Here is a 24,819-nt window from a genome sequence, read left to right as displayed (position 1 = left end):
CGTCCAAGAAGGACAAGAGAGCGGTCCTGCTAAGTGGAGCGAGTGCAGGAGGGCGGGACTGCTCGGGCGCACTGGCAGCCGGGTTCAGACAGGGTTAAGACCATCACCTGCAGTTGAAGAGCGACCCAGATGGGAAGTAGGAAGTGCCGCGCCTGAGCTTCCTGTATAAATAAACGCGCGGCTCCTGGGGCTGCTGCTGGCGTGCGGAGCCCCACGCTCTGCAAGGTTCCCGGGCATCGCAGCTGTGCCCCGAGGCAGGAGGCGGTTACAGGTACTCCTCCTCCGGCCCAGTTGGTCTGGGAGCCCGAGCCCTGGTGCAGTCCTACAGAGCGCGAAGCTGTCAGCGGCAGAGGGAGAGAATGGAACAACTCCTCTTCCCCGGGGTGCGAGCAGCCCCGGCTGGCGGTGAGCGCGAGGGAGTCTGCTGAGAAGCCCGGCGGCCGGGAGGAACGTAGCTCTCCTGCCAGGTAGGTTTAGCGAGCTTTTTAAACGCTGCAGGCATTGCAAGACAGCAGTGGAGTTGGACTAAGAAAAGAAAAAAGGACGAGAGACTATCTCTGATACCATGGTTTTTAGCTTTATTTTCTGCCTCCAGTGCTTAAACGTACAGAACTGAATTCGTTCTGAATGCCTGAAACACCTGTTAACTTTAAAAAATAGATACCTTTGTAAAGGTAAAAAGAAACGAGTTTAATTTCTAATAAAACAGTCTCTTCAGAATGTATTGCAAAATTCCAGATTAGATCAAACCTCGCTGTGTCTTCAGCGGAGACCAAACTTGGCATAATCTCAGATGTTTGCTTTCTGCTATTTGGAAATGCACAGCAATACGTTGACATACCTAGATATGGATAAGATATTTTATTATCTGTGGGATCTTGGTCATATATTATGCTGTTTATTTTGTCGTGTAACTGCTGATAAAACAGGGTGAAACTCTGATCTTATATTGCTGTTCTCAAGTTTAAGTTAAAATGAAACCAATTCCTGTATCAGCAGACTAAAGGTATCTTTAGCTTACCCCTTCCAGGGTACCTTTTGTTTTTCTTACTAGTTTCAGGGATTCTGCTGTAAGTCTGCTCCTGAAGCATATACTTCTCACATTTGGATTTCTCAGAAATGATTTCCCCTTTCTGGAAAAATGTTCTCTGTCTTCACGCTTGCACTAGTCTCGCTTTCTTATTTCTGTCTGCAGCACATATCTTTTCAAAACATTAGCTGGGGCTCACAATAGGACTAGCAGTGTTCTTCTGAACTGGCGTTTCTGGAGGTTTATTTGAACGTTGCCAGGTATGAATTAAAGAACAATGTATCTAACGTTTCTGAAGCAGCCGATTGCGGGAGTCTAGTCCCAGAAGCAAAATAAATGAACTTTGAGATGACTCAGTTTTTAGGGTGTGGGGTAAGAGGCAAAAGGAACCCAACCAGTCTTCACTGAGTTGCTGGCTAATTAAAGTATCTGGCTGCTGTAGCTTTCACTGAGATGAGCCTCTTGGTCCCCAGTCCCTTTCACATCTAATTCCTCTGCTGGTCCCTCCTCCTTACTCTGTCCTCCCTTTTCGACCCTAGTCCTTTTCATGGGTAACAGTCCCTTCAGTATTTCTGAAGCTATCTTGAAGAGGAGAGAGAGCGAGAAAAAGAAAGACATCTATATCAGATCCATAAGGCCACGTGGAGAGAATTGTATTAGGAAGTCCAAGGCCACATTTTCATAAAACTCCTGTCTTCCCTTTTGCACACCTGTGACTGGGATTTTATTCTTTGTGCTGCGCATAAAGTTAGGAAAGTGGGAAAGAAAATAAATTCGAACTGTCTTGATGAGTAAACAAACTCAAGGTATAGAAAATGTAAAAAGATGTCAAGTAGCAGAATTGAATTGCTTGGCTTTTTATTTAAAACAAATAGAAAAAAAAACCCTCAACCAACAGCCACCCCCTCCCCGCCCCGCCCCCAAACCAATCACCCTAGATAACTTGCTTCTACAGTACTGTGCTGGACGTGAGTTCTGAGTGTGGTCAAACACTGTCCATTTACCCAGAGTTTTACAAATATTTACAGTCACCTATGCCAAATATCTTTGTGCTGAGCCCCAAAGAACATTCTCAGCATTCAAAAGCCCCATTCTCATGAATGGTTTCAGTTCATTGGCAATTTAAAGGCATCCAGGCTTCCAAACTAGGTCAGTTTAAGACATGTCTTTTTTTAAACATAATAATTAGTTTTTGGGTCTCTCAGATTATGATCCAGGTTTTCAGAGCCAAACCCTACAGCAGAGGGGAAAGTATGCTCTATCAGAAAGAGAAAAGCTCATTTTATTTAAATGGTAAGACCATTTAGCTTTCTGGAAACTCTCTTTCTCTTGAATGATACAAATATTTTAATCTGAGAAATTTATATTTAAGTTTTCCTTTTTGAAAAGTTGTTTCAATATTTTAGATGTTTAGGAACATTTTTAAGGACATCAGAATCATTTCTCTGTACTGTTTCTGCTGGTCCTGGCTTCTGTGTTTCCCCTGGCCTTGACTTATGGTATTACTTTCCTGTTGAGTGAGGTTCTTAGTGTTTGAAATCTCTACTTTGAGGTAGAGGTCAGGAATCATGTTGAACCCAGATGTTGGTGGAGGAACAAAGTCCAGACAGTTTGGGGACTAAACCTACTTTGTGCAACTGATTATTTCAGAGATGGGAATTGGGCCAAGCTGAGCTTTGGGGAGCTGGTATCTGCAGCCACTGCTCTTGAGTACTTAGACTTTTTTTCAGGGATGCCTGCCTTAATTTATTGAAGTGCCTTAGCTATAACAAATTATCAATATTTTCAGCTTTTGACTTGCTGGAAACGAATCCAGATGAGAATCAGGCCCTGAGTATTTCTTCTCCTCCATGTACATTAGAGAAGTTATCTACTGTGGTATTGAGTGATTAGAGGCTGAGTATATAAAGATGTATAAGATGTAGCCTCTGCCTTGAAAGAATCTGAATAAGCTTGGAAGTGAAAGTGACTTTGGACTAGAATGGTAATTTTTTTTTTTTTTTTTTTTTGCTGTATGCGGGCCTCTCACTGTTGTGGCCTCACCCGTTGAGGAGCACAGGCTCCGGACGCTCAGGTTCAGTGGCCATGGCTCGCGGGCCCAGCCGCTCCGTGGCACGTGGGATCCTCCCAGACCGGGGCACGAACCCGTGTCCCCTGCATCGGCAGGCGGACTCTCAACCACCGCGCCACCAGGGAAGCCCCTAGAATAGTAATTTTAATTCATGTTGTTTTACCTGAGAATGAAAAATACTTTGATGTTTGTCCTTTTAATTATGTTTTTGTTTTTTGGGCTTTTTTTTTTTTTTTGATAATGTTTCCCTGATGTCACCTGAGTGTTAAGTAATTTAAAGAGGCATAAGAGCATCTAAGTTAATTTATTTCATTATTTTAATTTTAAATTTGTTTTTTCACCTTTAGGCATATGTGGGAGGTCTTGCACTAACACTTTATTTTTATTAACATTGGCATTTGCTCTTTACTTGGTGGATGAATACTCCTAAACCCAATGCATTATACCTTAGTAGTTATTAAAAAATTGAAAACTGTACATTAAAGAGAGTGAAAGTGATCAATGCTTTCGCAACATGAAATGAGAAACTTCTCATCTATGATTGGCTCCCTTGCTTGAATTGAAAACACAACAATATAAGTGAAATACACTTCTCTTATTCATAGCTGGGGATACTTCTGATCACATGGCTTGTGGTATCTATTAAAGAAGATGCTTTGGGGGGCTTCCCTGGTGGCACAGTGGTTGGGAGTCCGCCTGCCGATGCAGGGGACATAGGTTCGTGCCCCAGTCTGGGAGGATCCCGCGTGCCGCGGAGCGGCTGGACCCGTGAGCCATGGCCGCTGAGCCTGCGCGTCCGGAGCCTGTGCTCCGCAGCGGGAGGGGCCCCAACGGTGAGAGGCCCGCGTACCGCAAAAAAAAAAAAAGAACATGCTTTGAAAGATATGTCTCAGTGGTTTCTAATTCCTCTGCAGTCATGAGTTTGAGTGTCAGACCTTAAGTCAACTGGTTCTTTGTCTTTCTTGGGAAGATAGAACAAGACTATCTCATTTCTCTTTTTTGTTGGACTTGTGGCTGAAGCTATAAACCCACAAATTGTCCTGTGTATGATTATATGAACCTGTCTGTTGACAACCTCCTCAACCAGTTTATGCTTTGTAAGTGGGGACTATGTTTAATCACCTTTACATCCATAGCACCTAACGTATGGAATTCAATTCTTTGTGGGTTGACCTTATTTTCTGCGTTTTGCATTTTTCTGTATTTGATTCCTTGAGAAACTCATTTGGCAAAGATGTACAAAAATACACGCCCTGCACCTTGCTTGGTGTGGGATGGAGGAGTTCTTTTCCCACACTGGTTTTAAATTTGTGTCTATAAAATGTCTGTATACAACTTTTAACTTTCACAGGAGAGGGTAATATTTACACATGCTTTTATTCATTTGGAGAAAACATTTTGGTTTAGATATTCATTCTTTAGGCACTGTAGTTTCTTGGTAGTGTCATAACCCAGGAATTCAGCCTGTCTCTTGCTCAATGGGGCTTTCTGAAATAACACTTCTCCTTGATCTGTTAATTACATCATTGTCTGACCTGCCTGTAAGTGGCGTTCCTTCCTGCCTCTGAGCTTTGTTGTTATGCCAGGCAGGGGGAAGGCAATTATTCAGCAGGGCTGTATGAATAATTGTGGGAGGCAAGGGACCCACTGATTAAATAAGAGGAGGGCAGGGCACAGCCGTGGTGTTGAGGAGGGACCTACAATGATGAATGTAAAATTACAATGCCCAAAATATCATTGAGCTGTTATTCTCATATACACTCCTACCTTCTTTGATAAGTTTTCATTGTTAGGAAAGCTGGGAATGGTTTTCCGCCTCCTGGGCCTTACCTCGCAGTGGTAATGAGAATACAGAAAGAAGGCAAGAAAAAAGAAACGCGCTTTTTAGAAGGATAGGCGTTTTGTAAATGTTAAAACTTGACATCCCAGATGCCCTGTACTCTGTAAGGTTTAGAGTTAGCTTATCACAATATCATGTACTTTGTTGGTCGTGATCTCATATGTCTTTCCATATATTTCTCCTATGTACTTTGTAGGAAAAAATATAAAAATTAGATCTGATTATTCTCATCTTAAAAAAATGGTAACTGAGGTGCTGGAAGTGTTAACTAACCTTATTATGGTAATCATTTCGCAAAATATATCTATATCAAATCATTACATTGTATACATTAAACTTATACAATTTTTTGTATTAATTATATCTCAATAAAGCTAGAAAAAATAGATCTTATTAAAATAACGGGCTTTATTCATTACATAATTTCAAATAGCAAAGAGACTGCCTAGAAAACAGTTTTTGGTAATATTTAAGATTCCCCTCCTAAGGGAGTATCTGTCTTTTTGGCCCACAAAAAAATTAGTAGCGATATATTTGCATATCAGTTCCATTTTTAGAAGAAACCGGGTCTCCAGGTTACAGAGTTATAATCTTATTGACATCCTGGAACCTGTTGAGATGAAGATGTTAAAACTAAAAGAATTTTAGACTGAATATTTTTTCATCTCTTGATTTCCCCTGAATGAAGCTGCGAAACAGTGGGGAAGAAAACCGAAGTTCCCTTTCCTATCACAGTGATAAACAGTGTTTTGCAGCAATGCTACCACCTCACAAAGCCTGAGTAGGTGAATATTTACCTCCATTATTGCTAAGAATTAAGCATTTCTTGGGTTTGTTTTTACAGTCAGCTCTTCATATTGGTGGGTCCTACATGGTGGTTGGTGAAACCTGTGGATGCAGAAGCCGCGGGTGCGGAGGGCCAACTGTATTAGGCCATTTTATAAAAGGAATTTGAGCATCTGAGGATTTCGGTATCTGCCAGGGGTCCTGAAACCAATCCCCCATGGATATCTAGGGACGACTGTACTAGAAAATAGGTTCTAATATGTTTTATTGTTTTCAAATAATGATGTATCTCATGTGTGATGCCATGCATCTACTCATTCTTTTACAAAGCAATTAAATGGACATAAAATATACTTGAGTAATTCCATTTCTGTGATTACTAGTGAGGCTGCCTGTGTTCCCGTTTGTTCTTGCCCTCTCAAGGCATATATTAGAACTGTTTTTCTGATATTACTGGTTGTGCACTGGTTCATCTAGTCCCTGAGTGGCCAGATGAGTGGCCAGAGAATGGGTCAAAGATGTAGTAAGGGAGTAGAACCACAACACTGGCCAGTATGGAGGTTTGCATAAGCCCTTGCCTCACTTACCACCAATGTCCACAGCCCTTGGTACTCTACCAGTCAGCTGGTCTACCTTCCATTCCAAACTGTATTAGGGTAGAATTTCAGCAAGTGGCTAATGGCTGATGATGGTCAGCACTTTATTAGGTTCAGTCAGTACCATTTGAGTCACTAATAGCTTTGGTCAAGAACGTGAACCAGCAGTGAAATAAATCATTGCATTGGGTAGAAATGCCAAGGTCAACAAAATATTAATTTTTGGATTGTGTTGGGCTGGTTGCCTAACATGTCAGTCTTAGTTGATATTGGGAGGGCTTTCCCAACAAGGCAGAGGTGGGACCTTCGGATTACTGTTTCTTTCTGCTCTGCTAGAGTATCTCTGCTCTGCTTCCTGTGAATGTCTCTCCATTATACAGGCAGCACTTCAGCCCTACCTTCCCCACTACCTACTGTTCCTGAAAACGCTTCCCTTTGTTAGCTCCCTGTCACTGTGAAGCATTCATATCTTTTATGAATACTTTGCAGGGATGACTCAGTGTCTTGCAGGGGCATGTAAACATTTTGAGAACATTCATGTGTCTCTTCTGTTTTGTCCCTTGTTCTTGAGTAACTCTTAGACTTTCATATCATGGCCTGGAATTAAGACCCCTCACCACAGATCAACTGGATTTTTACATAAATTAATATTTCTATTACATAAGTAACATCCAGCTGTTTCATTGTATTAACTTTCTTTTTCTCTTAGTCCCTTTAATTGTGCTTTACCAATTTATCTAAATCTTAAAGTTTTTACAGATGGTGTAAAAATTCCTTAATAACTAGACAAGTATCCTAGTAAAACATTATCCTCTCCAATCATGTTATCTTTGTGCAGTGGAATAACAGCTATGATTTTGGGTAGTGAAACGGATATAAACTACGTTAGTTAAAAATACTTTGAAGGTTGGCTCTCTCACCCACTGCGTTTTTGGAGCAGATTGCCTTTTCAGGCCGCCAGCAGAATATGAAAATTCCTTATACATCCTGAGCTTTCCAGCACCGTTTCTGAAGTATTCCTTTCTTTGGCAATTCTAATGAAAACACAAGAGGGAAAAAGTGTCCTGTTCTTTCCTATCAGAAGGTGGTTGCTTCTCATATAATGAATACTTTGTAGGGTAAGAGACACTCAGAGTAGGCAGAACTGCTGATTCCCCTTTCCCGGTAATTTAGTGCAAAATCACATGTTTTAGAGTGGCTTTCCTTCCTTGCATGCCCCAGCCAATCTGTCCTCTTATGTGATTACTTATAGTTAAGCAAGTGAGACTTCTACAATCTGGGTGAAGCCTGCCCTCACCACTCCACCCTCAACCCTGCCACCAACTTTAGAACATTTGAACTTGAAGTTAGCTTGTCACGTTTTTCTTCTTTGCAACATGGCTCTTACATTCGCTACCAAAATTCTTTTCTCGTTGGGTTCTTGACATCCAAAAAGAGGCTCAGTCGCACTTGTAATAACTGTAAAAGTAATTATAATTGTTACCATTTTAAATCAAGCAGGAGGATGGAATATTCAAGTCACTTTCTTATTTTAGGTGAAATGTGAAGTGTGAGGCAAAACAAGTTGAGCAAGCCAGTAAGAGTGAGTTACTGGCTCTCTGGAAGGAAGACTTTTCTGGAAACCTGGAGGGGAGTGTGTGTATTGTCAGTGTACCTATGAGGATGTTGGTTCCGTGAGCACATCAGGGGAACTGCGAGTGTGTGGTTGGTCATCTTCTGGCCACCCCTCTATGCTTCCTGGCATTTAGTTTAGTAGTTTGGGCGGGGGGATAGTTCTGCCAGTGGTGGTTTCATGTTGTAGAGAGGAATGAATTTTTTTTTTAAAGAATTTATTTATTACTTATTTATTTATTTATGGCTGTGTTGGGTCTCCGTTGCTGCACGCGAGCTTTCTCTAGTTGCGGCGAGCGGGGGCTACTCTTCGTTGCGGTGCGCGGGCTTCTCATTGCGGTGCCTTCTCTTGTTGCAGAGCATGGGCTCTAGGCGCGCGGGCTCCAGTAGTTGTGGCTTGTGGGCTCTAGAGTGTGGGATCAGTAGTTGTAGCTCGTGGGCTTAGTTGCCCCGTGGCATGTGGGATCTTCCTGGATCAGGGCTTGAAGCCATGTCCCCTACATTGGCAGGCGGATTCTTAACCACTGCGCCACCAGGGAAGCCCGAGACCAGTGAATCTTAAGACATAAATGAAGAAACACTAGGACACCTTGGAGCCATTCACAAACATCTCAAGTGCGGGGGAGATTCGTTTAGAGGACTTCGGGATTCCCCAGACTATTGCTTGAAGGGCTCAACTTCTAATGAATCAATGGTGAACAGATTTCTTGTTTGTTACTCTTTTTCTATGAAGTGCTACTGTGTGTCATTTATTTCTAAAACATTCATTACTGATTTTGCCCAGAGTGAAAACCAAAGGGCTGGTTTTCGAACTGTGCGTGGTGAAGCCTTCAGCTTCCATGACGGTGCCTGGGAGGCTGCTGAAGGGAAGGTCAAGGGTACCTGGACGGGGTCTCCCCGTGTTGTTTCAACTGGCGCTAGTCTACCTTATCTCTTTTATCCAAAGGCGGGGTGCTTAAGATTTTGTTTTTATAAAATTCCACTGCTTTAAAAATATTCAAAAGCCATCGCTTTGGGGAACTGGGGTTCTGGTAGACAGAAAGATAAATCACTTCGTTTTGAAGAATTATTTTGGATTGTTCAGCTCTCAAAGACATGAAATATGTGACTTCTTTCCTCTGTCTCAGTCACAAGTTCTGCCTTGATTGGAATGCTTGGAATTTTTTTTTAAACAAAATTGGTCTCTGCTTTGTAAAAAGTTTTTATGTTATAAGAATATATATATAGTTTAAATTTATATGTATAAATTTTAAGCCACTTTATTGAGGTATGATTGACAGACCAAGAAGTGTACATGTTTAATGTATAGAATTTGATGAGTTGAGAAGTAAGTATACACCTGTGGAACAGCATGGTGCCTGTGGTTAACAATACTGTATTGTATACTTAAAAATTTGCCAAGGGTAGATCTTACTTTAAGTGCTCCTAATCACGCGCACACAAAACAATGATAAATAAAGGGGGCAGGAGGAAACTTTTGGAGGTGATATTTTTATATTTTTACAACTTTGATTTCATAGCCTATAGGCATGTAACTCACAAACTGAGTAAAAACTTATGTATATTGCAAGGGACAAGATTACCTTTCAGATGTCCTTGATTCACACAACTTCTCTCCCTGCCTTCAAAAGAAGACTATTTCAAAGAGATAACCCTTTTTTTTTTTTTTTTTGCGGTACGCGGGCCTCTCACTGCTGTGGCCTCTCCCCTTGCGGAGCACAGGCTCCGGACACGCAGGCTCAGCGGCCATGGCTCACGGGCCCAGCCGCTCCGCGGCATGTGGGATCTTCCCGGACCGGAGCACGAACCCGCGTCCCCTGCATCGGCAGGCGGACTCTCAACCACTGTGCCACCAGGGAAGTCCCAGAGATAACCTTTTAAGAAGTATCCCATTATGTCTTTGTTTTTCAAGTACATTGGCCTGTTAGATGTCCCCTTCTGAAAAATAGATTGTGAGGAAAAAATGACTTTCTTGAAGAACACCTTGCTCTCTTGCCTAGGCTGGGACAACAGGATTTATCTGTTCTCAACAGCTTCCTCCAAATGGGCTGTTAGTGTAATTGACATTTGTGGTGTGGGATGTTTCTGGCCTGTGTCATTTCCCATCTTCCCTACACAGGAAGCATTTACTGGCTACATTTCTTCTTCTTGTGTGACTTGGGATTTCTTTTTTTGAGGGGGAAAATAACTCAGAATATGTTGTATGAGCAGTGTTGGGAAAATAGAGATGAAAAGACGTTTTCGATAAGATGATGTATGTTATTAACGGAGGAGTCTTGGAGAAGAAAACAGGCGATAGTTGTGTTAAGTATAAACTGGGAACAGGGGAGAAGTAAAATTCAATTTACCCCTAATTGACCCTAAAGGGATTTTTTTTTTTAACTTTAAAATCCTGGATTTGATGTGTAGGTTGATTTGAATTTAATTTGCTATTGGATGATAGATCGTCGATAGTTAATTGAATAAGAATACTGTGTCTTGACCCATATTGGTCTTTTCCCGAGAAATATCTATCATATTGGAAGCCAGTCATTGGTTAGCTTCCTATTTAATTTATTTTTGATCAAGTCTTTTACTACTACTTAAGGAGTAGGTGATAAACCGTAAACACTTCAGGGCACTAGAGTTAGAAACTGTTGACTCTTTCTGATGTGCCACTGAGAAAGTTAGTGCAATTAGATCTCATAGATTTTTTTTCTTTCTAATCGAATCTGGTTTTTTCTCCCGTATTTTAGTTCTTTTGTACTAATATATGGAGACTTAAGTCGCTGTGGGGCTGCATAACAGATGCTGAATATGTAAAATAATTTCTTTTGCCCAAAAATTGGGAGGAAGAGAGTCTGGTTCTTCTGGGGGGAGAGGATACAATTATTTCTATGGCCAAATTTATTAGAATTGGCCATACTCTGTTAAAATAGTAAGAACTTAAGGATTTTGCTTTTATTTAATCAGAACATGAAATTTCTTGATGTGATATAAACTATGTATATGTAGGGAAATTATTTTCACAATTATCTTACCTCTTTTAAAGATATTCTGAATAAAAATCTAGTGGAAGGGCTTCGGTTATAATTTTTATTTTTCGGTGTAGAAATATCCTTTCCTATAGTCATGCTATGTGTAGAGACAAATTTTATTCTTCAGTGATCTTATGATAGCCGTAGTCATGGAATTCACCTCTCTCTCTTTCTCTCTTTCCCTCCCTATTCCTATATCTCTCTCTCTCCCTGCTACATCCCTCCACATAGTATCCACTTGTGAGGCAGTTCTTGTGTAATGGACCAGGCACTGGACTTGGCCTCAGAAGATGGAGGTTTGAGTTTAGCTGTGCCGTGTATAAGCTCTGAGAACTTTGGCAGATTACTTAATGTCTCAGGACCTCAATTCATCTATAAAATGAAGGAAATAGTCGTTGTGGTTGCAAAACATTAAATGAAATAATGCATGTGAAGGAACACAATTAACACTGACACCTTATTGAAAATTTTTTTTTTAATTAATTAATTTATTTTTGACTGTGTTGGGCCTTTGTTGCTGTGTGCAGGCTTTCTCTAGTTGCGGCGAGCAGGGGCTACTCTTCGTTGCGGTGTGCAGGCTTCTCATTGCCGTGGCTTCTCTTGTTGTGGAGCACAGACTCTAGGCGTGCGGTCTTCAGTAGCTGTGGCGTGAGGGCTCAGTAGCTGTGGCACACGGGTCAGTAGTTGTGGCTGGCGGGCTCTAGAGCGCAGACTCAGTAGTTGTGGTGCACGGGCTTAGTTGCTCCGTGGCACGTGGGATCTTCCCAGACCAGGGCTCCAACCCGCGTCCCCTGCATTGGCAGGTGGATTCTTAATCACTGAGCCACCAGGGAAGCCCTGAAATTTTTTTTATTGGAGTAAAATATACATAACAAAATTTATCATTTCAACCATTTTAACTGTAATTCAGAGGTGTTAAGTACATTCACAATGTTGTCCAACCATCGCACTATCCATTTCTAGAACTTTTTCATCGTGCCAGAAACTCTGTATTCATTAAGTGATAACTCTCCGTTTGCCCTTCCTCCAGCTCTTGGTAGTCACCTTTCTACTTTCTGTCTTTGTGAATTTGACTGTTCTAGGTTCCTCATATAAATGGAATCATACAATATTTGCCCTTTTGTGTCTGGCTTATTTCACTTAGCATAATGTCTTCAAGGTTCATCCCTGTTGTAGCATGTGTCAGAATTTCATTCCTTCTTAAGGCTGAATAGTATTCCATTGTACGTTTATATCACATTTTGTTTATCCATTCATCCGTTGATGGACATTTGGATTGTTCCCACCTTTTGACTGTTGTGAATGATGCTACTGTGCACATCGGTGTGCAAGTATCTGTTTGAGTCCCTGCTTTGAATTCTTTTGGGTGTACACCCAGAAGTGAAATTTCTGGATCATATGGTAATTCTATATTTAACTTTTTGAGTGACATTCTCTTTTTAAGTATTTTTTGAATCTGTTGAATTGATCATAGCAATGCGATTCCTAAATGGCGTGTTTGTTCATAGTAGTCTTTTAATTTCCGTAGTTGACTTGATATGAGTCAGGACAGTGAGGTCACCTTACATTTCAGGACTCTAGGAATAGGTTGCCAAGGTGATAAGCTCTCTAATCCATGGTTCTTAGAAGTGCATTTACTGTACACTTAGATCATTGAGGGTGAGGATTTGCCCTGCTGGTGCCCAGATGTGTTGGTTAAACAATAGCTGTATCAATGGATATAATATTTTCTGCTTTGGGCCTTTCTGCAGGCATAGAGGAGACTGAAGAACGCTGAAGACAGGCTGATGGGCTCAGTTGGTAGGCTCCACTGTCTCACCATGACCGCTGCCGAAAATCCCACACCTGGAGACCTAGCTCTGGCCCCCCTCGTCACTTGCAAACTCTGCCTGTGTGAACAGTCTCTGGACAAGATGACCACGCTCCAGGAATGCCGGTGCATCTTCTGCACAGCTGTAAGTTTACCCTGATGCTTTCATCATGAGAGAATACAAAGGGAAGAACTGTAAAAATACAGGATATACTTCTGTGACTTACCGAGAAGCCAAAGTTTGCTACAATATGATTCTGCTTGGGAGAGCAATTCCACATTTGGATATGATTCAAATACTATCTTGAATAGTAAACCCGATATTTACTGGGGTTTAGGCAAAGTGTAACACGTATATGAAGTTTAATTATTGGTTGAATAAGCAGCATCTTTCTGTTCTTAAAGCTCTAGCTAAGGAACAAAATAGACATTTTAAACATGCCTTAGTTAACTATCATCTGTAAGAAGCTCATCAAGTGTTTTGAATGATAGAGAAATCAGGCAGCAATTTGCTGAATTTTCTTTCATGTACTTGCTCGTCTCCTACAAAGCACATGGTATACAACTGTTTTACTTTGTCGAATGTCCTTTTTAAATTTTTTTCCTATTTTCACAATATGCCGAATGCTGCTTATTCCTCATAACAAATATAACCCTATAGATCTTCAGGGGTGGGCTTGTGTCTTTTAGTTTGGCACTTGGTATCAGGGCCCGTGACCTTGATTGCATGTATCCCTGAAGGCTGGTTGGTTAAAGAATAAAGATAGGAAATGGACTGATGGGTTCACGGGGACTACTAGGAGTGTGAACCAGGTGGTCTTGTTCAAATTTTCATTTATTAAAGCATTTTTTGAGCTCCTACTCTGTGCTAGACACTTGATGCTGGGAATATAAGGATAAGTAAGATACTCCCCACAGAAAAGATGGACACATTGCAGGAGCTATACGAGAGTTTGGTGAAATCAGGGATGGCTAGACGTAACATACCGCAGGAGTGCCTCACCCACTTTAGGAGTGGGAGGGGGATTCCTGGTGGCAGTGCTCTCTGACCTGAGGCCTTAACAAGAGATTGTAAACTGAGGCCTGTGGGCCACATCGGGCCTCAACACATTTTTGTTTGCATCCCCAATTGGGAAATTTCAAATAACAAATTGGTAAATTTTTCATGAAAAAATGAAAAAGTGGTAAGATATAGCTGCTCTGGGCCTGTATTCATAGGCCCAGAAATAAATGATCTTTCCTCTATTTATGGTACCTACCTCTCTCCTGTGTGTCCTGTGTGTTTGAAATAGCTACACTTTTAAACTAAGGATGGAGTAAGAGTCAGCTAGGAAGAGTGCTGGGCATTTCAGCATGGTAGAGGGGAGGGCCTTATGCCTAAATTACAATAGTCACTGTTTATCTTTGCTTTGGTAGGCCTTGTATGGACAGACTGTTAATATTTATTATACAATAAGTATAATAATCATCAGCCAAATGTGAATTTAATACCCCTGACTTGTGAAGGAAATTGACCAGTTTAGATACAGTGATCAGTGCTTAAACCAACGGGAATAAGGAGAAAGAAATCATTTAGGAAATACTGGTATAATTTATAAAAAGACATTTTACTAAGCATACTTTAAAAAAAAAAAACAGTTAAGGTGAAATAAATTTTGCTCCATCTCTTTTTTCTAAGTTAATTTAACTAACATGACACATTTTCTAGCTAGTTTATATCAATTTTCTTAAATTCTTCTGGATTGAGGATTAGCATAGAGAGAAGGCTTGGAATAATTTTTAGGTAAAAAGGAAAGTGACTAAAATCCTCTCCTTATGTTTTCAACTGTAGGATCCAAAGATGGCAAAGAAATAGTATCATTTATCCCTTTATTCAACAGATATCTAGTGAGCAGCATTTGTGCGTTCCGGGAACTGTTCTAGGCGCCGCGATTTATCAGTTAAAGAAACAAAACCCAGCATAGATCCTTGCTCTTAGGAACTTACATGCTATCAAAGGAGTTACATAATAAATAATTAGCATACTAAATAGGTAAGTTACATACTAGTGGGTAATAGGGGCTTAGAAAAAAAGCAGAGCAGGAGGTTAGGAGTGTAGGGACCAGGATGTTACACTGATAGTTGGGTGGACAGAAGAGGCTTCAGTAAGTGCTGTTTATGCTGGATCTTCCTCATCTTGTCAGCGTGTGTTGCTTCACAGGAAGTAAGGAAACGGCCTTGTCATCACGGGGCAGCTTCAGTTTCCTTTGGTCTTACTTTGTTTCTGAGTGCTGTGCTTCAAAACTGTTTTCTTTGACTTTCTCACATCGCTTCAGGACCTTTGCTAATCCTTGAAACAAATGAGTCAGAAGCAACATTCGGTTAAAGCCAGAGTGGAAATTTTTGTCTGAGGGTTAATGATGTTTCAAAGCAGGATATGGAATTCACTTTTTGCAATGAGATCTCGAAGAGCAGAATTCAAATGTGTGCGTCAGCGTTGGGTAAGGAATACGCAGACAAGCAGAGGCTGTGTTTCATACTCACAGATTACTGCCATTGCCATATTATTGTTTCCATAGAGCTTAGTTCCCAGTTAAAGACAGCACAACTGCTTCTTATTTCTCCTTCAGCAGTTTGGGGGTAGGAGTTCATACAATTAGATTATTCTGTCATTTAGATTCATACTTCCTCATTGTTGGGGAGTACTCAAGAGCAGAAAGACAAATGGCTTCGTATTGTTGGTATCCCTCCAACTTGGGAACTTTTCATCGCTGTAAACATTAACCTTCCCTGGCTTCCCAATACCCCGTTTTCTATGATCTGCCAAAATAGTGAGCTGTATGTGTTTGATTACATTAGTGTCTATAAATTTGCAGTTGATACCAGACTCACCTGAAATACTATTCTAACGTTTCTGTTAGAGCCCTTATTTCTTCTTTTTAAAAACCAGTTTAAAAATGTATCTGAGGGGGCTTCCCTGGTGGCGCAGTGGTTGAGAGTCCGCCTGCTGATGCAGGGGACACGGGTTCATGCCCCGGTCCGGGAAGATCCCACATGCCGCAGAGCGGCTGGGCCCATGAGCCATGGCCGCTGAGCCTGCGCGTCTGGAGCCTGTGCTCCGCAACGGGAGAGGCCACAACAGTGAGAGGCCCACGTACCGCAAAAAAAAAAAAAAAAAAAAAAAAAATGTATCTGAGGGTTACTGATGTTAAAAACCAGTTAAAAATACCAGTTAAAAATGTGTCTGATCCCCCTAGATTTTGATTTGCATTCGAATTAAAGATATTAAATGTGTTTTGTGTTTTCAAGGCTGAAAAGAAACCTGTGACATTTTTTAATAGGCTATATACTACTAATTCCCAATTTTAAGTACGATTGGATGACATCTTCCAATTATTGACTGGGAAAGCCTTCTTGTGCATGCCATATATTTAAAATGGTTTTGCTAAGATGGTTCCCTCTTCCCCCTCCCATGAAGAGAATGTCCAAATGTAATGGTTCTCTTGCTAGAGATGGTGCTATACTTATATATTTTCATCAGTTCAGTAAAGCTCTTTATACATTCTGTCCTTGTCCTGTTTTCCCTAAGAAACAGTGTGATCAGTGTACTTGGAGAGTACAGGATGGACAATGTCTGACTGGACCATTGGCTGTTGGCCATCTCAGACCTGGCGCTTAAGCGGGTGTTCCCTAACCCAAGGGTGTTCCATGACCCTCCAGCTCTGTTTCCAAGTCAAATTAGCTTGGAAACGTGTATGTTTTCTAGTCCTCTCTTGGAGGCATGTAAAGCATAATTGCATTTTAGAGACTCTGTGAAATCTTGTGGTTAGAAAGAAAGCAAAGGGACCCTGTTGACCTTCTCCTGATGAAGCATTTCCGTTTGACCAATGCCACCTTTTTTTTGAGTGGAATACCTATTAATTTCCCCACAACCAGTGCATGGAAGAATGCCGCTTTGACTTACCCCATGGATGTAATTCTTGATTTAAATGACATCCAGAGAAAGGAAGGGGACAGATGTTGCTTCAAATAATCCATCGATGTATCTAGTTTCTTGTTAAAAGAAGCTTTACCATGTTCTGTTTGAGAAGATGGTTTCTGTTAGACTGTTTGCTCAGATTTAACATAGAGAAGAAAGTATAGTATGAAGCAAGGGAAGCTAAATATACAGACAGAAATGGGTGGAGCTCTCACTAGCCTGACTTAAGTCATGAATCATTAGGTACATCACGGAGCCAAAGATATTGTGGGGTTACAGAGGGAGGTGTTGTAAAATTCCTTGTTGTACTTGAAAGTTAAATATCTCAGGGATGTTAATTAATAATTAATAATATGGAAAAAGTCTCTCTCTCTCTCCCCACCCTCCCCCATGGATTTAAATAATGCAAATATGAAAATTCAAATTCCCCTTTTCTAGCTTTTGCAACACACTCTTTCAGATAATACCACACAATTATAATTCAAGGGAAAGAAAAAAAATTCACAAAAATCCATTATCAAAGGAGGGAAAATTTGTGGGTTTCTCCCTTGTGAGCAATATTTGCCTCTCTGATTTATTTTGGAAGCTATTTCTGTCAGCCACGAATTAAAGAATAATGAAAACACAGTTGTTGCTTGTTTTCATAACCTAGATAATTTCACCTAAAAAGAGTTAGTATGTTGGCTTGGCCTATTTACCATTCAGATTAAAGACAGGATGTGCTGAGCAAAAAGAAAATAAAGTCCAGCCATATTCTTGCCTTTTTTCCATTATGTTTTGTTGGCTCTAAGTAGTTAGAACTCCTTTTACTATTCATTTCTCTGAGCCAAATGGATTTTCCAGTGTTTGAAAAAGTGAGAGGAAATATAAAGCTTTTTAAACCAAGCCCTTCTTTTCCTTGGGGCCTGTTGGGTGACCTTTAAGCAAGGCCCACATATAGCCTGGGAGACATTTACAGTGTGGGAAGATTTGCAGTGTGTGTGCGTGCATACGTTGTGTATGTTTCTGAGTACATCCAAACATACATGCGCACCCACACGGACTGGTAACTTTCAAATGAAGCGAAGAACCTGCAGTGGTTCTTTCCTGGATTCTAACCGATACCTACATAAGGAGGAAGGAATGTCATTTTTCTAGTCCCACCTCCATTCTTCCCTTCCAGTGTCGCACTCATAGTGGTTAAAAGTGCAGATGCAGAGCTAGGAAGACCCAGGCTCGTGTTCAGGCTTTGCTGTTTACTGGTGTATAACTTTAGGCAAGTTCTTTGGCTTCTGTGAAGCTTAGTTTCTCACCTGTAGGATGAAGGGGGAGTAGTGGATAGTAGTATCTATCTTGGAGTGTTGTAGGAAGCATCGAATGAGAATCCCTGTACAGCAACTAGCACAGTCCCAGACCCCTAGTAAGTTAACATTATTATTCCTCTCTTTCCTAAGTTCTGTCAGTAGGCTGAGCTGTTCTGTTTTTCAAAAATGTTTTAGAGGAAGGAAATCGTGTAAAGGCTTGACTTGCTTCCTCATTAACCTTTTATAAAAAGGTGGTTATACCATCCAAAAATGGGCAGAAGACCTAAATAGACATTTCTCCAAAGAAGACATACAGATGGCCATCAAACACATGAAAGGATGCTCAACATCACTAATCATTAGAGAAATGCAAATCAAAACTACAGTGAGGTATCACCTCACACCAGTCAGAATGGGCATCATCAGAAAATCTACAAACAACAAATGCTGGAGAGGGTGCGGAGAGAAGGGAACCCTCTTGCACTGTTGGTCGGAATGTAAATTGATACAGCCACTATGGAGAACAGTATGGAGGTTCCTTAAAAAACTAAAAATAGAACTACCATACGACCCAGCAATCCCACTACTGGGCATATACCCTGAGAAAACCATAATTCAAAAAGAGTCATGTACCACAATGTCCACTGCAGCTCTATTTACAATAGCCAGGACATGGAAGCCACCTAAGTGTCCATCAACAGATGAATGGATAAAGAAGATGTGGCACATATATACAATGGAATATTACTCAGCCATAAAAAGAAACGAAATTGAACTATTTGTAGTGAGGTGGATGGACCCAGAGACTGTCATACAGAGTGAAGTAAGTCAGAAAGAGAAAAACAAATACCGTGTGCTAATACATATATATGGAATCTAAAAACAAACAAAAAAATGGTTCTGAAGAGCCTAGGGGCAGGACAGGAATAAATACACAGATGTAGAGAATGGAATTGAGGACACGGGGAGGGGGAACAGTAAGCTGGGACAAAGTGAGAGAGTGACATGGACATATATACGCTACCAAATGCTAGTGGGAAGCAGCCACATAGCACAGGGAGATCAGCTCAGTGCTTTGTGACCACCTAGAGGGGTGGGATAGGGAGGGTGGGACGGAGACACAAGAGGGAGGGGATATGGGGATATATGTATACATATCGCTGATTCACTTTGTAATACAGCAGAAACTAACACAACATTGTAAAGCAATTATACTCCAATAAAGATGTTTAAAAAAAAAATGGTGGTTATATAGGTGATTTCAACTCACTACTATTCTTGAGACACCCACAGATTAGCAGTTAGGGTTGAGAAAGAGAAATTTCTCTGTTGGATCTGTCCAAAGAGTGGCTAATGGCTGCATGTTTCAACTGAAGACCTAGCAGTAGGACTTATAGGAAAAACCAAAAACCAACACAACTTGGAAAGTCAATAGATGAGTACATTTCTGGTGGATGTAAAAGATTCAGATGAAAGTGTCTCAAGCTAACGTTTAAGAGCTGCTGACCCCCAATAAGAATATAATAATATAATTACTTACTGGCTTGATATGTTTAATCTAGTATCATTTTTAGTGTCTTTTACTGAGAACTCTGTGGACTGCAGGAAATAATGAGGCATCTTACTCCAGCAATGTTATGGAACAGTTTTCCGTCCCCTCTTCTGGTCATGTGACCTGCCAGCCTTTCCTGAAGTTTTAAAATCTCCAGCTCCCTGGATTCCCATGTCTTCTAGTAGTACTAGATAGACAGAAGTAAATTCTGCCAGTTCAGAGCCCTCTCTTGCTCTGTTGGTTTCTGGTACTAAAATATAGCCTGGCTTGCAAGGTTGGTTTTGTGCTTTCCCTTAACTTTATCTTGGACGATCGATGGTGAGTTGGTAAATTTATCTTTGTCTTTATTTGTAAATGACCTCAGTGTTCTTGCTGCTTATGCTTGACTGGAGTTTTAATGATAAAACTATGATGACTTGTATATTTGGCAGTCAAGCCACTGGTGTAAAAACACAAATTTTGATACTCTCTTTTTCCACTGACAACTGAGTGGCTGCAGGTCAGATAGCATCTGAGAAATAAAGGCAAACTGTAGTAGCATGAGAAATGGACTAGAGATGACTTAAGGGGGAGCTGGCTTCCTGGACCTATGATCTCATCCATTGCCTAATGCTTACCACTTACTTATTCAAGGAAAGTGGTAAAATGTGGCCAAAGGAAAGAGCAGCAGAGAGAACCATGCTCTTAAGGCCCTAATGATGGTGTCATGGCATCATAGTCCTAGAATTGGAAGGGACCTTAGATCTAATGCCCCTGCCTTCCTAGTGAAAGAAGTTCCTTTCCTGGATGCCAGAATGGCTTGACATTTAAGAGAATAGATTTCAAATCTGGTTGTCTGGGCTTCATTTATTCAACAAAGATTTATTGTGCCATGCACAGCTCTGATGGTGAAGATACAGTCGTAAATAATCAGATCAAGGTCTGGTTTTCAAATAGGTCACAGGTTAGTGCAAGACACAGACGCTAGTAAGTAAATGCAGACGTCAGATGATGATATGTGCTCTGAAGAAAAACAAAGCAGGCGGAAGGGGATAGGGAAAGCTAAAGGAGAGGGGGTTTCTATTTTACGTTAGATGGTCAGGGAAGTCTCACCGACAAGGTGTTATAGTTAGCCCTCTGTATCTGCGGATGCAGAACTGAGGAATGTGGAAGGCCGACTGTACTAGGCCATATTGTCTAAGGGACTCGAGCATCAGTGGATTTTGTTATCTGGCGGGGGTGCTGGAACCAACCAACCTGCCCACCACATGGATACAGAGGGTTGACTTATTTAAGCATTTATTTATTTAAACAGAAAATACATTATTCTGTATTATTAATTTATTTCTTATTTAAGCAGAAAATACATTATTCTGTATTTAAGCAGAGACCTGAAGAACATGGGGAACAAACTGTATAGATGCCTGGGAGAAGAGAGTTTTAGGTGGAGGGAAGCAGAGGTCCTAAGCTGGAAGTGTGCTTGATATGTTCAGATACAGCAAGGAGGCCAGTGTGCGTGTGCATGCACGTGTATGCGTGTGCGTGTGTGTGTGTGTGTGTGTGTGTGTGTGTGTGTGTGTGTGTGTGTAGGGAGATCAGACATGAGGTCAGAGAGATAGTGGTGTTTGTGGGTAGGACCTTGCAGGCTATGATAAGAATTTCGACATTAGGTTGATGTGAGAACAGAAACCTTTGGAGGGTTTTAACCCACAGTGTAACATGATGTAATTTTTCCTCCCCTTTTTATTTTATTTTTTGTGGGTTATTTTGGAGCTAATGTTGTTTTAAATGGATCAGTGTATTAATAAGTGTTCTCCAGAGAAACAGAACGAATAAAAGATACGTATGTATGTGTGTATACACATGCTCTTACATATATGTATATATGCATATGTATGTACGTGTATATATGTAAGAGTATATACGTACATACATATACACACATACATCTTTTATTGGTTCTATTATTAGGATTCTGTTTTCTCTTAGATTTATTATAAGGAATTGGCTCATGCAGTTATGGCGGTGAAGTCTCATGACCCACTGTCTGTAAGCTAGAGACTCATCAGAACCAGTGGTGTGGTTCCACTCTGACTCTGAAGGCCTCAGAATGAGGAGAGCCAGTGATGTAAGTTCCAGTTTGAGGGCAGGAGAAGACCAATGTTCCAGCTCATACAGTTGACCAGAGAGAGTGAATTCTCCCTTCCTCCACCTTTTTGTTCTATTCAGGCCCTCAACTGATTAGATGAGGCCCATCTACATCATGGGTTGGGGGGCAGGTGGATCTGCTCTACTCAGTCTTCCAACTTGGATGCTAATCTCATCTGGAAACACCCTCACAGACACACCTAGAAATAATGTTTAACCAAATACCCAGGTATCCCATGGCCTAGTCAAGTTAACGCATAAAATTAACCATCACAATCACCCTGCCAGCTGTGTAGAGGATGTACTACAGGGGCAGGGGTGAAAGCATGGAGACTAGTTAGAAGGTAAATATGATAATCCAGGCTAGAAATGAGGGTGGCTTGGACCAGCAGGTGATAGCCATTTATGTCTATAGATAGTCTGAGTCTTCATTTTCTTTTATATAATTTAGGGATAATAATAAATCATCCTTTAAGGTTAGAAGATCTAGATAAAGCATGTAGTACAGTGCCTGGAATACAGGTAGCATGTATAGCTCTGCTGGTTTTGGTGTGATCGTCTAGATTTTGCTTGAATACATCCAGGATTGGGACATACCATAACACTAGCTATTCAGTTATTGGAAATTCTAATCCTGAATTATCTTTTTCTTCTGCATTGATTTGAAACCTGTTTCTGTATAAATTCTACTTATTAGTATGAGTTCTGTTCTCTAGAATAAAATTGGTTGAAATCAAATTTTTATTCTATTCACTAGCTTTGTATTATTTGAATGAAGGTTATCTTTCTGTTAGAGGGCAAGGACAAGGTTACTCATTAAAAATTCACCCACAGGGCTCTGTCCAATGTGGGAATGTTAATAAATTTGTTCCCCCTTCCCCTGGTTCGGTTGACACAATTCTTTTGGAACAAGCTTCATTTGCACAACATTCTTGACTTTGATCATTGGTTGAACAAGTACTTAAGGCTTTTCTACTTTCTTTTAGAAAAGCATATAGTATCAGGGTAGCAGGGTGGTTCTAGAAAATGGGCCAAGATTTAATTTCTTTTTCACAAAGAAGGTTATAAACAGATGGTATGTTGGTAATCTGCACTTACATGTCTTTTTTTTTAAAAGCATACCTTGCCAGTGTTTAATTCTTTGAACCACATAGCAGAATGTGATAGGCTGGCCAAACATGCAAATCATGACCAGAGAGTGGGCAACAGTGGGTGTCCAGGGCTTCTCTGGTGGTGCAGTGGTTGAGAATCTGCCTGCCAATGCAGGGCACATGGGTTCGAGCCCTGGTCTGGGAAGATCCCACATGCCACGGAGCAACTGGGCCCGTGAGCCACTATTACTGAGCCTGCGCGTCTGGAGCCTGTGCTCCGCAACAAGAGAGGCCACAATAGTGAGAGGCCTGCGCACTGCGATGAAGAGTGGCCCCCGCTTGCCACAACTAGAGAAAGCCCTCGCATAGAAACAAAGACCCAACACAGCTGTGAAGGAAGGGAGAGAGGGAGGGAGGGAGGAAGGGAGGAAGGGAGGAAGGAAGGAAGGGAAAGAAAGGAAAGAAAGAAAGAAAGGAAGGAAGGAAGGAAGGAAAGAAAGAAAGAAAAGAAAGAAAGAAAGAAAGAAAGAAAGAAAGAAAGTGGGTGTCCAATGAGAGAACTTTCCCTTCCATCCACTGAGTCATCAAAGTTTATTCTTTTGAAGTATCACCTGTATTCCAATTTCCTCTAAGTCTATTCCCATCTAAGTCCTGATTCTACTCTTCCATTTGCTACTACTGTGTACCAGCCACTGTGCTAATTGTCTGCATAAGGTATAATCAGTCCAGCCTTCACGTGGGAAGCAGATCCACTGATAGAGGAAGTACAGTGTGCTGAGGGTTCATGTGGGAACCCTCTTAAACTAGACTTGAGGAGGTCAGGGAGGGTCTCCTGAGGAGGTCAGGGAAGGTCTCCTGAGGGGATAAGGCCAAAAGATGAATAGGAGATTGATTGATAGACGTGCTACAGGGAGGAGGGGCAACCACGTGTGAGGCACAGAACCAAGGAGGAGAGGTCTACTGAGGAACCCCACTGAAAGACATCCCTGGAACATGTTGTTGGAAGTATGGGTGTTCTTGGGCAGGAGGCTGGAAAGGCAAGCAGGGTCTTGTATGCCATGTTGAAGAGCATTGTGGAGGCACTGGAAGGCTTTGTTTGGGTGTGGGGTGGAGAGGATGGCTTTGGCATAGGGTTGAGAATGGTCTGAAAGTGCACAGAACTGGAGTAGGATGAAGGAGGGCAGGTGGGTAGAGATCAGAGAACACCCTGGTCAACATATGCTGTATTTATCATGGTAGACTGTACTTTTGAGGTATGGAGTATTTAAATTATTTTCATGTCCCCAATTTCTCCTCCTTCCTATCCATTTGGATACTACTGTCAGATTTCTTAAAATGTTGCTGTCATAATGCTACTGCCATTATTAGGGATTCACGTGATCCTATTTGAATCATACTCCTTAGTGCTAACATTCAAGTTCCTCTAGGAACCATTGTTGCACAGTGTTTACCCAAATCACCTTCTGCTGCTTCTTGTGTGTGAAGTACCTCATACCTCCAGGTCTTTACTTCTTCCTAGAATTGTCCTCTTTTCTTTCTTTTTTATTCCCCCTGCTCAATTTCTAATGATGTCTCATTGCTTGGTCAGGGCATACCTCTGCTCATTATTCAACAAATACTTATTTTGACGAGCAGAACACTAGATTGGGGAGGATTTGTTGATGAAAAGCTCAAACATTGTTCTTACCCTGGTAACATTTGAGTTATGTTACCTGAGTGTAAAATGATCATCTTCTCTCTGAAAGCATTTAGCATTTAAAATCTGATTTAAAAGATTTCATACAAATATCTGTATTGTCTTGTACTCTAGCTGTTTGGCATAGATCCATTTTATTTTTCCACCTAGACTTGAAGTTCACTGAGGGCAGAAACCCAGGAAGGTAATTAGGTATCATTAATCATCATTGTTGTTGTCATAATAATAGCAGCAAACTTATCCAACTTAGTGCAAGGCATCCTTCTAAGTACTTTCACTTATTTCATCCATATCATGACCCAAATCAGTCATTAAAAAATATCTCTATTTCTGGGACTTCCCTGGTGGCAC

At 41.1% G+C, this 24,819-nt stretch overlaps 1 protein-coding gene across 6 annotated transcripts in view; it reads left to right on the top strand.

The window, feature by feature from the left end:
• Window positions 1–201: 201 nt before the first annotated feature.
• The window catches only part of RNF144B (ring finger protein 144B), a 154,207-nt gene continuing 129,589 nt past the window's right edge, over window positions 202–24,819 (top strand). For all 6 annotated transcript variants that reach the window (XR_014326512.1, XR_014326513.1, XR_014326514.1 and 3 more), the window contains exons 1-2: window positions 202–467; window positions 12,703–12,906. Coding sequence is in view for 1 of the 6 variants with exons in the window: in XM_082848236.1 (XP_082704362.1) it covers window positions 12,739–12,906 (168 nt within the window). In the remaining 5 variants the exon portion in view is untranslated. The remainder of the gene's footprint in view (window positions 468–12,702; window positions 12,907–24,819) is intronic.

The sequence above is a fragment of the Leucopleurus acutus genome (assembly GCF_964270905.1).
Source record: "Leucopleurus acutus genome assembly, chromosome: 10".
Lineage (NCBI taxonomy): Eukaryota > Metazoa > Chordata > Mammalia > Artiodactyla > Delphinidae > Leucopleurus > Leucopleurus acutus.
This window is presented reverse-complemented; position numbering and strand designations above follow the sequence as displayed.